This window comes from Coregonus clupeaformis, chromosome 24 (assembly GCF_020615455.1).
Source record: "Coregonus clupeaformis isolate EN_2021a chromosome 24, ASM2061545v1, whole genome shotgun sequence".
Taxonomy (NCBI): Eukaryota; Metazoa; Chordata; class Actinopteri; order Salmoniformes; family Salmonidae; genus Coregonus; species Coregonus clupeaformis.
Genome location: NC_059215.1, coordinates 5,936,464 through 5,952,324, shown reverse-complemented (window position 1 = coordinate 5,952,324; position 15,861 = coordinate 5,936,464). Strand labels below are relative to the sequence as shown.

The following is a 15,861-nucleotide window of genomic DNA, read 5'->3' as shown; positions in this document are numbered from 1 at the left end:
AAGAGCGTCTGCTAAATGACTAAAATGTAAATATATTTTCTGTTGTATTTTTGACTTTATGTTTTGTTTTACCCCATATGTAACTCTGTGTTGTTGTTGTTTTTAAATCGCACTGCTTTGCTTTATCTTGGCCAGGTCGCAGTTGTAAATGAGAACTTGTTCTCAACTGGCTTACCTGGTTAAATAAAGGTTAAATAAAAAAATAAAAATAAAAAGGGTGAGCTGCTTCCTCCTCGGGCACACCGGCTCAGTGCTAACAGTATAACTCTGGTCAATAGGCATATGATTACTGCATACAATAGCTGTAGGATCAACAGAGGCATTCAGGGCAGTTAGAGGGACATACATTAGGTTATTTATATTGTGTCTGCCAACGCCCCTGGGATAATGTACATTTGCTGAAGCATTTTGTCAACTCTGTGTGGGGGTCATTGCTAAGTCATTGTCTCAATGCAGCCTTATAATGCTGTGAAAGGATTTCTGCAATTCTACACATTTTGCCATGGGGTGGAAAGAAATGTTTGCCGTTTTCAATTATCTTTGAGTGAGAGTGACTAACAAAATCAACAGGGGCACCCCGGTCGGTAATTAAACAATGATTACTTCAAGTTTAGATAGCTAGCCGCTAGACTAACTTACCAAACTAAAAAACCCAACGGAGTTCCTAAAAAATATATAATAATTAAAATAAATAAATATATATACATATTTACAGTGCCTTCGGAAAGTATTCAGACCCCTTGACGTTTTCCACATTTTGTTACGTTACAGCCTTATTCTAAAATGGATTAAATTGTTTTTTTTTCTCCACTCATCAATCTACACACAATACCCCATAATGACAAAGCAAAAACAGGTTTTTAGAATTTGTTGCTAATTTACAAATAAATAAATGAAATATCACATTTACATAAGTATTCAGACCCTTTACTCAGTACTTTGTTGATGCACCTTTGGCAGCAATTACAGCCTTGAGTCTTCTTGGGTATGACGCTACAAGCTTGGCACACCTGTATTTGGGGAGTTTCTCCCATTCTTCTCTGCAGATCCTCTCAAGCTCTGTCAGGTTGGATGGGGAGTGTCGCTGCACAGCTATTTTCAGGTCTCTCCAGAGATGTTCGATCTGGTTCAAGTCTGGGCTCTGGCTGGGCCACTCAAGGACATTCAGAGACTTGTCCCGAAGCCACTCCTGCGTTGTCTTGGCTGTGTGCTTAGGGTCGTAGTCCTGATGGAAAGTGAACCTTCTCCCCAGTCTGAGGTCCTGAGCGCTCTGGAGCAGGTTTTCATCAAGGATCTCTGTACTTTGCTCCGTTCATCTTTGCCTCGATCCTGACTAGTCTCCCAGTCCCTGCAGCTGAAAAACACCCCCACAGGATGATGCTGCCACCACATGCTTCACCGTAGGGATGGTGCCAGGTTTCCTCCAGACGTGACGCTTGGCATTCAGGCCAAATAATTCAATCTTGGTTTCATCAGACCAGAGAATCTTGTTTCTCATGGTCTGAGAGTCCTTTAGGTGCCTTTTGGCAAACTCCAAGCGGGCTGTCATGTGCCTTTTACTGAGGAGTGGCTTCCGTCTGGCCACTCTACCATAAAGTCCTGATTGGTGGAGTGCTGCAGAGATGGTTGTCCTTCTGGAAGGTTCTCCCATCTCCACAGAGGAACTCTGGAGCTCTGTCAGAGTGATCATCGGGTTGTTGGTCACCTCCCTGACCAAGGCCCTTCTCCCCCGATTGCTCAGTTTGGCCGGGCGGCCAGCTCTAGGAAGAGTCCTGGTGGTTCCAAACTTCTTCCATTTAAGAATGATGGAGGCCACTGTGTTCTTGGGGACCTTCAATGCAGCAGACATTTTTTGGTACCCTTCCCCAGATCTGTGCCTCAACACAATCCTGTCTCGGAAGAGTCTCTCAGTCAGAAATTCCCACAAGATCCTGCTTGGCCTTGGAGCAACATTACAATGGAAGGTTATGTGAGTCTGTAAGCACTGGGAAGGTTCTACACTAAACCCAACAACAGGGGATATGTCTCCTCTACACCCTAACCGTCTGCTGTAAACATCATCTTCCTAAGGGAAGCCCCTGGATAGAGGAGAGAAGGGGATCAGGTTACCCAACACCCTACCTTCACACTGGGAGGGCTTTCCCAGTCAGAATTTCCCACAACATGATCTCGCTTGAACTAACATGACTATCGAAGGTTGTGTGTGAGTCTAAATTACTACTGTAACCTTCAACAAATGAACACAACCTCTCCACAGTGGAAATGAAGATATCTCATATTTGGCTATATAGCATTGAAACGTTCCCCTTCATGATACTAATACTATACACACACACATTCTTGCTGAGTCACTGTGAATACACTGTGGAAAGTCCCACGGTACTGACTGACAGACTGACTGGGGATCACAGCAGTAACCTGATGCCCAGTTTCACACACACACACACACACACACACACACACACACACACACACACACACACACACACACACACACACACACACACACACACACACACACACACACACACACACACACACACACACACACACACAGAGAGACACAGACAGACAGACCTGCACACAAATACAGAGAGAGAGACACAGACAGACAGACCTGCACACAAATACAGACAGACAGACAGACAGACCTGCACACAAATACAGACAGACCCTGCACACAAATACAGACAGACAGACAGACACCCAACCTGCACACAGACAGACAGACAGACAGACAGACCTGCACACAAATACAGACAGACAGACAGACAGACCTGCACACAAATACAGACAGACAGACAGACCTGCACACAAATACAGACAGACAGACAGACAGACCTGCACACAAATACAGACAGACAGACAGACAGACAGACAGACAGACAGACCTGCACACAAATACAGACAGACAGACAGACAGACAGACCTGCACACAAATACAGACAGACCTGCACACAAATACAGACAGACAGACAGAGACAGAGACAGAGAGACAGACAGACAGACAGAGACAGAGAGAGGGGGGGGGGGTTCAGCCTCTCCCCCAGCAAGGCATGACCAGACACGCTATGTCAAACAGCTCTACAAAATGGACTAAGGAGAAAGTAATGAGATGAATGTTGTGTCTGGTCTCACCTAGAACAGTGTGTGTGTGTCTGTATGTGTGTGTATCAGTGTGTGTGTGTGTGTGTCTGTATGTGTGTGTATCAGTGTGTGTGTGTTCACCTCTGAGTAAAGGCCTGGCTCTTCAGCTGGTAGAAGGTATCAGACAGAACGCTCTTGACCTCTATGTCCACTTCTATCCCCGACTCAGGCAGGAGAGGTTCCACACTGGAAACACGTAAAAGTACAGGTCCGTTACATACAACTACAGGTCCGTTACATACAAGTACAGGTCCGTTACATACAAATACAGGTCCGTTACATACAAGTACAGGTCAGGAATATACATTAATACACAGAGATATACAGTGGTCCAGTTGGTGGCTCAGTTTGTAAGAGTGTAGTGCTAGCATCACCAAGGTCGAGGGTTCAATTCTTGCAGGGATCACATACGCATGCTGGGTAGTATTACCATATTATCATCCAGATAAATAGGAATACACAGACCGCTACGTTTTAGGTCAATCACTTCTCCAACTCTTCCTCAGGTCAAGGCTGTAAAAGAGTCATGTGTTCTCAGTTAACTTACCTGGTTATATAAAGGGATTTAAAAAATATTATAAATCTAAAAAGAACAACAACGCTAGCCAAACACACCATATCCTGATTGATAGTGATAGGTGGGTGGTAGCTGGTTAAATGTCTGGCGATGTTACTTCCACATCATTGCTCATTACATTCTTCTAGAATGTTTCCATCAACTGAAAAGGAGGACTGGGCCCAGGATGTTCCCATCAACAAGGACTGGGCCCAGAATGTTCCCATCAACAAGGACTGGGCCCAGGATGTTCCCATCAACAAAGACTGGGCCCAGGATGTTCCCATCAACAAAGACTGGGCCCAGGATGTTCCCATCAACAAAGACTGGGCCCAGGATGTTCCCATCAACAAAGACTGGGCCCAGGATGTTCCCATCAACAAAGACTGGGCCCAGGATGTTCCCATCAACAAAGACTGGGCCCAGGATGTTCCCATCAACAAAGACTGGGCCCAGGATGTTCCCATCAACAAGGACTGGGCCCAAGATAGAACAGAATACAATATAACATAGCACAGCCATACTCAACTGGCCGACTGTGGTCCGGATCGGGAACGGACGGGGTCAATACGGACCACGGGATCCCCATTTTAAAAAATTATAATAATGAAATATATATATTTTTTAGGAACTCAGTCCAGCTTTGAACTTACTGCTGTTGAGAGTTGTAATAGTAGAATGGCTGCACAAGGTGCAGTTAATTTGGTATTGCATGGGCATTTTTCCTCGTTACGTCATTCACTGACCTTGGAAAGCTATTTATAACCTGTCAGAAATGCCCAGTTGATTAACGACTGGTTACGTTAGCTAGATGGGTAAGTTAGGCTTACCAGCTTTCTACATCTTAGTTACCATGGCCAGTTTACATGTCCAGGGGCCTCGACCCCCCCAGGGGGCCCTCATTGATTTTGTTGAGTCACTCAGGTATCATATGAACACACATTAAGACATGGCAAAATGTGGAGAATTGCAGGAAATTAGCTTTAAAAATGGCAAAATGTTCTCTCTGCCAACAAGAGGGGTGTAAACAGTTTGGGGTCGCGATGTGGGGATTTGTTACTACGCCGATAAATGACATTATCCATCGGCACCTTTGCCACCTAGGACATTTGTACCCCTGCATACTAGATATTAGTGCAGTACCCCTGCATACTAGATATTAGTGCAGTACCCCTGCATACTAGATATTAGTGCAGTAACCCCTGCAGAATAGATGTGTTACAAGGTAATGGACAGTATCTCGCCAACCATGACTTGACAGGTTACAGAACTGCTTTGCACTGACCAGCCGATAGCTCCATTTGGGTGATTCTCATGAAACCAGTTTTTTTTTTTTTTTATGTCTGTAGAAAATATAGAGTTAGAAAACCATCATGCACCTGCAAAAATCAACTATGATTTCTGAGGACTAAAGATGTCTAGTTTTTCCAGAAAGTGTCTTATTTTAAATACATTGTACATTTTCAACCCAAATTCTCGTTATCGAAATGTGTCCGGATTAAATGTTGCTGTAGTTTGTCCAGAAAAAAAAAAAATGTAATGGTATACTAGTTGAAGTTTACATTAAACTATAATATTCATTACATACAAATTGTCTGCGAACATGTGTCTCGTTACCTAACACTTTTTTTGCAAGTGTAAAAACTCCAATCAGTTTTTGAATAAAAAAAAGTTTTATTCACCCCATGATGCATCATCTAGAGGTGTACTTCTTAGTTAATTTATTTGCTTATATTTCTTCTGAATGAGGTTCTTATTCTCCAACAGCCCCTTTACCCCACGTGGCCTTCTCATTACTGAAACGGCTAAAGAGCTCAAATTGAGAAAAACTTCTGATTTAATTTTATAATAATTGCATGATTTCATTTGAAATATTTGTATTTTTCAGTCTTATGTTTGACTAAGGCCTTTTCATTAGGAGAGCAATGTTTAAAAAAATATTAGAAATATTGGATTTGTTTAGAACTTTTTGGGGGACTTTGAAAAAACTGTTATGGTAATGATAATTTTTTGAAAATGTTGGTAAAATACATAATATCTGATGAAAAACATAATAATACTGAAATAGATAACTACAGATCCTACTCTCAGTGATTCAAGAGGAAGTTTTCGTGAGAAGGACCCATTCAGGCTGTTAAATGGGCTAGTGGTAGGTGATACAACATCCCTCACTGGATAATCCAATTTACTGTATTCTGAAGACAGTTTTGTAACATGTAACAATTTGCATGGTCACTAAACGGTATACAACTAATGTAGCTAATCCATATGAATATAGCAGGTGGTACCAATTTGTAAATCGCTCCGGATAAGAGCGTCTGCTAAATGACGTAAATGTAAAATGTATTCAGTAGCCTAGGCTGGTCATAAAAAGGAGCTGGATCCAGATCCACCCACCCGGGATACCAGATCCACCCACCCGGGATACCAGATCCACCCACCCGGGATACCAGATCCACCCACCCGGGATACCAGATCCACCCACCCGGGATACCAGAGAGCCACAGAATGTAAACAGTGAAGCCACGCCAAGATGCCATGCTTCTAGTATCACCACAGACTAATGGCACGCAACGACAAAACCAAACCCGAGCTCATAGTCTTTATGGCGCTATGACATGAAAACATTCATATCCTACTCACCAGTAAAATCAATCATCCCTTTGCCTTTAGGAGAAAACAACTGACAGCCCGTGCTAGCCTGGAACCGAGCGATGGACATCCATCTCGGTCCTTGGTGGGAAAATAGGCCAATACTCTCAGAATTCGATCAAACGTTTCAGTTTACGCAGAAATCAATATGGACGAACAGAACAACAATTCCTTTGTCAGAAACAATAATGTCCTTGTTTTATAATGTTGTTGAACAGGAAGCCAGGTTGTCATCTCAAAGAGGAGGCTCCTGTTTCAACCGAGAAAATACATGTAACGTCATCAACATTTATCTATTCCCCGTCAAAAAATTATCACGCCACAGCTATAAAAACGACAATTACAGAGGAAATCAAAGAATGTCCGTCATACACTAGAAAATGGTCTTGTTAAATCGTATTAGTTGCGTAGGCTGAGAGAGGCATCAGCAGAGTTCCAGAAGAAATAGGAGGCTTGTGAGATAAGAACATTCCTACCGCCACACGGGGGAGTAGTCCCGCACCTCTCGGTCTAATTCAACTGTGTTACATTCAAGTGTCCGATTACCCATACTAGCGTAGTACATACTTACACTTCATACTATTTTCTCATCGTCGCATACTATTCAGCATACTATTTAGCACGTACGGTTTAGTAAAAAAAAAAAAACGCAGTATTGACGCGGCTCCTGATTGGCTGAGTAGGTGGGGCGGGTCCGAGTGCGGGTAGATTTTTCCAAATTCAACAGACATGCGTCACATTAACCAGCCTGATAATTGCTCACTTCCAGTTCGATTAATTTCTCTAGACTGAATAGAATAGGAATGGAGTTATACTCAGGCTGGTTATAGGCAGACTATCATATTAAACTTATACAGTAGTAGAACATATTGCCCATCTATTCTATGTAAAAATGGACTTAAGACAAACAGATAATGTGGTTCCATTTCAACATATTTATTAGTGAAATCAAAGTGCTGTAACATATATAAATTACATCAAATTGTCTAGTACACACACACCAAAACGTATCAAAATGTTCAAATCAAAAGGCTATTGCCTAGACAAAACGTGAACAGTCGGATCCCATCGCAAATTCAGAACCGCTGGACAGCGACATAAAACTAAAGCACTGATCATTGGGAATGAGATCAGAATGACTGCAAAGGCATTATCCATAAATTCAATACATTTGGTAGTCTACCCTACAAAACTAAAAAAAATCCATATGTTCAAATCAAAAGACCTGATTAACATTACATCAATAACGCATCCACATCCCCGAGTCCCTGATGCAGACACATTCAGCAATCAAAAGATGGTTTATAGCAGGGTTCCCCAACTGGCGGCTCGCGGTTTGGCCGGCGGGTGGTTTTATTTGGCCCCCCATCTTTTCTGAGCAAATATATATATTAATTTTTTTGCATTTTCATTGTAGGACTAAAAAAAATTATGTAAAAACACCAGAAAAGCATCTCCAAGTGATTTTAATTTGGGAAATCTGTTCCCAAGTATTTCCACGCATAATAGAGAGACGTGATCATATACAAATATAAGCAAGGTTTGAATTTATTATGTTTTAGTCAAACATTATATCTGTTTGGGCTTCATGTGGCCAATTTGTAGTCTACAAATGTTTGTAATTATGTTCCGGCCACCCGACCATCCGCTATATAAAAAATACCACAAAATAATAAAATGAATAAAAAGAATACTAAATATATTTTAAAAATACCACAAAAAATGTTTACTAAAAAGAAAACTAAAAAAACCGGCCTGCGCCTGAATTTAGTTGATGATCCCTGGTTCATAGTATCTACAGCCCTTCCGAAAGTATTCACACCCCTTGACTTCTTCTACATTTTGTTGTGTTACAGCCTGAATTTAAAATGATAATTTGACTAGCCATGTGCGCAACCTGGTCTCAGAGCATTTTGAATTATTCTGTACGTAAATCCAAGACACTCCATTTAGTATGATACATTACGTTTCGTATGGTATGTATTAATTTGTGGCTGTCCATCATCCATTTCGTATGATATGTTACGAATTACAATTCGTACAATATGTTACGAATTTGCAAAACGTATGTTACCAATTCCAATTTGTTGTGGCTAACGTTAGCTAGGCTAGGGGTTAGGGATTTAGGGTTAGGAGTTAGGTTAAACGGTTAAGGCGTTGTTTCCCAAACTCGGTCCTGGGAAACCCAAGGGGGGGCAGGTTTTGTTTTTTGTCCTAGCACTACATAGCTGATTCAAATAATCAAAGCTTGATGATTTAGTTGATTCTTTGAATCAGCTGTGTAGTGCTAGGGCAAAAAACCAAAACGTGCACCCAAGGGGTCCCCAGGACCGAGCTTGGGAAACGCTGGGTTGGAAAAGGGTTAGCTAACATGCTAAGTAGTTGCAAAGTAGCAAGTAGTTGCATATAATTTATAATGGTACGGATTACAGACATAGCTAAATGACCTAGGGAGTATCCTACGAAGTTGCTAATTAGCTAAAATTGTCAGTGATGAGATTCGAACACGCAACCTTGGGGTTGCTAGACGTTATACCACCCTCCTTTCGTTTATGCCTTAAGTAACCTTCGGTCTTATGTAAGCGTACCAAACGTAACATATAATACTAAAGTTGAGTGTCCCGGATTTACATGTACTATCTTACGTCTAGTCTATGAGACCAGGCTGATGTGCGAGACCCACACGCAGTTACAAGCATGTGCCGCAGGCTGATAAGCAACATCCACCGTCGTAGTAGGCTACGGATGAAGGCTGAGCTGGAATGGGAAGCTAACCGAAGCTGGCTAGCTTCACAAAAAGTAGCCTGAGTAGATCTAGCACGCTTCGTAGGATACCCCTCAGATAATTTAGCTATGTCTGTAATCCGTACCATTGTATAAAAAAGCTACCACAAAAACCATAGGTCTGCAAAAGGACATTAGCGAAAGAGAAACAACGTGTTTAAACCAGCTGCTAGTGCAGTAGCCTACAGTCAACATTCCAGAGGGGATAAAATCATGTCAGAGAGTAAAGAAATTAGGAAAAGTACACTCAAACATTCTGTAATGTTATATGGGGAGATGTGTTTTCAGCCAGTGCTAAATAACAACCTTATGGGCCCTGGTCAAAAGTAGTGCACTGTAAAAAGGGAACAGGGTGTCATTTAGCTACAGGAAGCCAAGGTCATAAATAAAATAAAAAAAGGGGGAGAATTCTGCTGAGTCATTTCCACTCAGAAACAAGGTCCACATGCATGGCAGGCGTGCACGCACACACAAACAGCCAGGAGGAGACAGTAGGGACAACAGGCCAGGGATTTACATTACAACAACCGGCCAGGGATTTAAAAACCATTTTGAACCAACAACAAAAAAAATACAGTTTGGTTTACTTTCAAGAAGTGTTACAATTTAACTAGTCGATTACACCCAATGTTATAGCTCAATAAAAGTAAATCACTACTGTTTAAAAATCACTCGGCATTAAGCAACTTTCCTTTTTATACAACATGTGGCCATTGAAAGTGTTGCAAAATACAACATAACAAATCCCAAGTTTAGTAGGTCTGTTTAAACTATAACAGGACCTCAAACTTGATACTTTGTAGCAGTGTGGAATCAAATGCACTTTGGCTTTTACATTCAGGTCAAGGTAGCTAGTAAGTCTGCAGATATACATACAGTGCATTTGGAAAGTATTCAGAGCCCTTGACTTTTTCCACGTTGTTACGTTACAGCCTTATTCTAAAATGGATTAAATATATTTGCTTTTCTCGTCAACCTACACACAATGCCCCACAATGACAAAGACAAAACAGGTTTAGACATTTTTGCAAATGTATTTTTAAAAAAATAAAAAAACTGAAGAAAAAACCCCGGAAATATGACATTTACAAAAGTATTCAGACCCTTTGCTATGAGACTCGAAATTGAGCTCAGGTGCATCCTGTTTCCATTGATCATCCTTGAGATGTTTCTACAACTTGATTGGAGTCCACCTGTGGTAAATTCAATTGATTGGACATGATTTGGAAAGGCACACACCTGTCTATATAAGGTCCCACAGTTGACAGTGCATGTCAGAGCAAAAACCAAGCCATGAGGTCGAAGGAATTGTCCATAGAGCTCAGAGACAGGATTGTGTCGGGGCACAGATCTGGGGAAGGGTACCAAAACATTTCTGCAGCATTGAAGGTCCCCAAGAACACAGTGGCCTCCATCACTCTTAAATGGAAGAAGTTTGGAACCACCAAGACTCTTCCTAGAGCTGGTTGCCCGGCCAAACTGAGCAATCGGGGGAGAAGGGCCTTGGTCAGGGAGGTGACCAAGAACCCGATGGTCACTGACAGAGCTCCAGAGTTCCTCTGTGGCCTTCATGGTCGAGTGGCCAGACGGAAGCCACTCCTCAGTTAAAGGCACATGACAGCCCGCTTGGAGTTTGCCAAAAGGACTCTCAGACCATGAGAAACAAGATTCTCTGGTTTGACGAAACCAAGATTGAATTCTTTGGCCTGAATGCCAAGCGTCACGTCTGGAGGAAACCTGGCACCATCCCTACGGTGAAGCGTGGTGGCAGCATCATCCTGTGGGGGTGTTTTTCAGCTGCAGGGACTGGGAGACTAGTCAGGATCGAGGCAAAGATGAACGGAGCAAAGTACAGAGATCCTTGATGAAAACCTGCTCCAGAGCGCTCAGGACCTCAGACTGGGGAGAAGGTTCACTTTCCATCAGGATAACGACTCTAAGCACACAGCCAAGACAACGCAGGATTGGCTTCGGGACAACTTCCTGAATGTCCTTCAGTGGCCCAGCCAGAGCCCGGACTTGAACCCGATCAAACATCTCTGGAGAGACCTGAAAATAGCTGTGCAGCGATGCTTCCGATCCAACCTGACAGAGCTTGAGAGGATCTGCGGAGAAGAATGGGAGAAACTCCCCAAATACAGGTGTGCCAAGCTTGTAGCGTCATACCCAAGAATACTCAAGGCTGTAATCGCTGCCAATGGTGCTTCAACAAAGTACTGAGTAAAGGGTCTGAATACTTATGTAAATGTGATATATTTTTATTTTATGTTTTTTTTTTATAATTTAGCAACATTTTCTAAAAACCTGTTTTCGCTTTGCCATTATGGGATATTGTGTGTAGATTGGGGGGGAGGGGGGAAAACAATTGAATAAATTTTAGAATAAGGCTGTAACGTAACAAAATGTGGACAAAGTCAAGGGGTCTGAATACTTTCCGAATGCACTGTATATCCTGTCTAGGGAGGGAACAGATAAGCCCAATGCAGGATGAGATTAGTCACCCAACACATCTCTGCAGAATTACTGTCCCCCTCTGTGTGTGTGTGTGTATTAATTACCATGCTTAGTAGACAGAGTGCCATCTGTCTAAAATAACACTCTGCATATTTAACTGAGAGATGAATGCTGGCACATTTACTCAACAAATGAAGTCAAAATGCCTAGTAAGCTAGCGCCTTTCTTCACGTTGGTTTGATGATGAACCAGTACCTGGGCTTGAGGAGAAAATTAATATGATGACATCTCCTCTGACGCCCAGGATCCTTCAATTCAAAGTCCCATTAACCAGCTCTGCAAACGTTATAATGTAAAAATACGTTCGGAACTTATCAAAATATGGAGTTGCGCAGAGCAACTATCGTCATTACTACCGTTATGTCCGGTATTTACTATATATATTTTAAAAGGTCTAAATAAAATGATATTTCAGCTTAGCGTAGGTCCAGGCCTACTGCTGCTGGGTCAGCCGACCTGTGCGAGGCAGTAATGAGTCATTTTATTGGAGTTGCCGAAGGTGGATTTGGCGCATGCGCACTTGGTCAGAAACAATTCACTTAGACGTTTTTTTGGAAGCACATACCGTGCGTAACCCGCAGTATGACGATAGGTGCTCTACGAAACTCCATATTTTGATGAGTACGGAACGTATTTTGACATTATTAACTTTTGCAGAGCTGGTTTATGGGGACTTTTGAATTGAAGGATCCTGGACATTAGAGGAGATCTTGTCATATTCATTGTCTCCTCAAACTCAGGTACTGGTTCAGTTTGATGAGTAGCCTAGTCGATCTGACCTAAAAGGAGATGATGGATAGAACACTATAACCAAATGAATAGTTATCTATTCTGTTCTGTATCTGACTCACCTGATCAAATTCACAGCTTCAGACGAGTCTAGAATGACGAACACGGTCTGCTGTTTCCACGTTTCGTCGCCGTTCTGCCCCTGGTTAAAGGTAGACATTATCTCTACCAAGTCGATTCCTGAGTTGCTACAAAGACAGTAGCAAGTCCGAGAATCGATACAGATACCACCCAGAGAGAGAGACTATCACCGCACAAACGCCTCAATGAATGAGTGCGTGGCCAAACTGGCACGTTGATTTTTATCTGTATCCGTGATTGCCGATGCTTTTTCAATGGGAGTCGTACGTTGACGGTCAGCGGAGATGACACGTCCCTATCCAGAAAATGTCCATCTGTTTTCACTGACAAAAAAAGTTCAGAGGGTTGAACTTTTGAGGGGGCAGAAAGAAACGTTAGCCAATTAAATGTTCCGCCTGGTCAATCTGACGTCTGCACTCGGCATTGGCCATACATAGTTTAATGTGATGCAGCCTCCGCAGACGTCAGGGCTTTCATACTTCTTCTACTTAGCGGAGTTATTGTGAATAATGGACCTCCCGCCCTCACCAAACGTCAATCAATCATGTCAATGCAGAGCTATACGGAGCCCTCCGCATTGTTACAAAATTTGAGAGGTGCATGGCGATGCGGTGTGGAGCTTGATTTGGCCTCTGCATGACTCTGGAGGCTCCGCGATTGCGTCACACCCTCCATAATAAAAACTTACGACCACATTTCGGATTAAGCATAAATTGGTTTTTACAGCGTTTACTGTGATGCGGCTTCTGCATAAATCAGGCAATGTCTAGACTTGACAGTTCATGCAGCTTTTCTATTCCGATCATAGAGTTATGATCATGGAATTCCGAAATCATCATGCATCTACACCTACATTTAAATGTGTCTACCGTGTCCGGATTCCCATTTCCTGTGCTATGTTCAAATGCCAGTATGCATTCTACAAACGGTGGAATAGGGAAAATATTATAATAACACAACTACTGATGGCAGTAGCTAACTACTGTAGCTAGCTAGCCAGATAACCTCTGTAGCAAGATGGCAAGCAACGCTAAAGGGATTGCAAAAGGGTTTGCACAACTCTAGCCAAACAAAAAATAGTTTTTCCTAAATATTAGCTTGTTGGTTAGCATTTATGAGGCCAACAAACACGTATTTTCTCCAACGTTATAATGAAAAGGTGCCTCTCGGTCCCAAAATACAAGTTTTCTGGAGACTTGTGGGAGGAGTGCTGATGACTGTCGTCGCCCACTGTATGCGTGTTCGGTAGCTTGGTTGCGTCCAGACTGAGGAGAAATCTGCGCACACAATGCATCCTTCTGAAGTGGTCAGCCAGATCTGAACACAATCAGACCACAAAGCAACTTTTGTGCGTCTAGACCAGTCTTTTCAATGCGATCTAGACACGACCTGAGCATTCATGCTTCCAGAAGCAGAGCTGTTGTGAAGGAAGTTGTCAAGGAAGTGAGTTTGTGTTTATACAGGACCTCCCGCCCGCCCCCACCTACCGTCAACCAATCATGTCGATGCGGAGCTATACGGAGCTCTCCGCTTTGTTACAACATTTGGGAGGCGCGCAGCGATGCGGTAGGGAGCTCGATTTGGCCTCAAGAGGCTCCACAATTGCATCACACCCTCCTGTATGGAGCCTCCACGTCGCATTTCGCGAGCATAAATTGGCTTTCATGTCCCATACACATCCACTGAATCACGTTAAAGCCCATTTATGCTTGATCCATTGTAACAATGCGGAGGGTTGGTTGACGGTGTGTGGGGCCAGTACATCCTGTATAAACACAAACTCACTTCCTTGACAACAAACATGGAGAACTTTGACGAAAGGCTAACAGAACAAGTTCACAAATAAAAAACATCTTTATGATTTTTATTTATTTATTTTTATTTCACCTTTATTTAACCAGGTAAACCAGTTGAGAACAAGTTCTCATTTACAACTGCGACCTGGCCAAGATAAAGCAAAGCAGTGCGATAAAAACAACAACACAGAGTTACATATGGGGTAAAACAAAACAAAGTCAAAAATACAACAGAAATACATATAATATACAGTGTGCAAATTTAGCAAGTTATGGAGGTAAGGCAATAAAATAGGCTATAGTGCAAAATAATTACAATTAGTATTAACACTGGAATGATAGATGTGCAAGAGATGATGTGCAAATAGAGATACTGGGGTACAAATGAGCAAAATAAATAACAATATAGGGATGAGGTAGTTGGGCGGGCTAATTTCAGATGGGCTGTGTACAGGTGCAGTGATCGGTAAGGTGCTCTGACAACTGATGCTTAAAGTTAGTGAGGGAGATAAGTGTCTCCAGCTTCAGAGATTTTTGCAATTTGTTCCAGTCATTGGCAGCAGAGAACTGGAAGGAATGGCGGCCAAAGGAGGTGTTGGCTTTGGGAATGACCAGTGAGATATACCCGCTGGAGCGCAGACTACGGGTGGGTGTTGCTATGGTGACCAATGAGCTAAGATAAGGCGGGGATTTGCCTAGCAGTGATTTATAGATGGCCTGGAGCCAGTGGGTTTGGCGACGAATATGTAGTGAGGACCAGCCAACAAGAGCGTACAGGTCACAGTGGTGGGTATTATACGGGGCTTTGGAGACAAAACGGATGGCACTGTGATAGACTACATCCAATTTGCTGAGTAGAGTGTTGGAGGCTATTTTGTAAATGACATCGCCGAAGTCAAGGATCAGTAGGATAGTCAGTTTTACGAGGGCATGTTTGGCAGCATGAGTGAAGGAGGCTTTGTTGCGAAATAGGAAACCGATTCTAGATTTAACTTTGGATTGGAGATTCTTAATGTGAGTCTGGAAGGAGAGTTTACAGTCTAACCAGACACCTAGATATTTGTAGTTGTCCACATACTCTAGGTCAGACCCGTCGAGAGTAGTGATTCTAGTCGGGTGGGCGGGTGCAAGCAGCGTTCGGTTGAAGAGCATGCATTTAGTTTTACTAGTGTTTAAGAGCAGTTGGAGGCTACTGAAGGAGTGTTGTATGGAATTGAAGCTCGTTTGGAGGTTTGTTAACACAGTGTCCAATGAAGGGCCAGATGTATACAAAATGGTGTCGTCTGCGTAGAGGTGGATCTGAGAGTCACCAGCAGCAAGAGCGACGTCATTGATATACACAGAGAAAAGAGTCGGCCCAAGAATTGAACCCTGTGGCACCCCCATAGAGACTGCCATAGGTCCAGACAACAGGCCCTCCGATTTGACACATTGAACTCTATCTGAGAAGTAGTTGGTGAACCAGGCGAGGCAGTCATTTGAGAAACCAAGGCTATTTAGTCTGCCAATAAGAATGCAGTGGTTGACAGAGTCGAAAGCCTT

At 42.7% G+C, this 15,861-nt stretch overlaps 1 protein-coding gene across 9 annotated transcripts in view; it reads right to left on the bottom strand.

Annotated features, from left to right (window-relative positions):
• LOC121530834 (transcription factor E3) overlaps window positions 1–13,929 on the bottom strand; it is a 37,282-nt gene extending 23,353 nt beyond the window's left edge. For 4 of the 9 annotated variants that reach the window (XM_045206999.1, XM_045207000.1, XM_045207002.1 and 1 more), the window contains exons 1-2: window positions 12,505–13,929; window positions 3,229–3,333 (exon numbers count right to left, since the gene is read on the bottom strand). In XM_045206999.1, coding sequence (XP_045062934.1) covers window positions 3,229–3,333; window positions 12,505–12,602 — 203 coding nt within the window. In that variant the 5' untranslated portion in view covers window positions 12,603–13,929. Of the gene's footprint in view, window positions 1–3,228; window positions 3,334–6,346; window positions 6,881–6,926; window positions 7,002–12,504 lie in introns of those variants that run through there. The other 5 variants (XM_045207001.1, XM_045207004.1, XM_041836097.2 and 2 more) reach the window with 5 other exon arrangements.
• Between the last annotated feature and the right edge of the window lie 1,932 nt (window positions 13,930–15,861).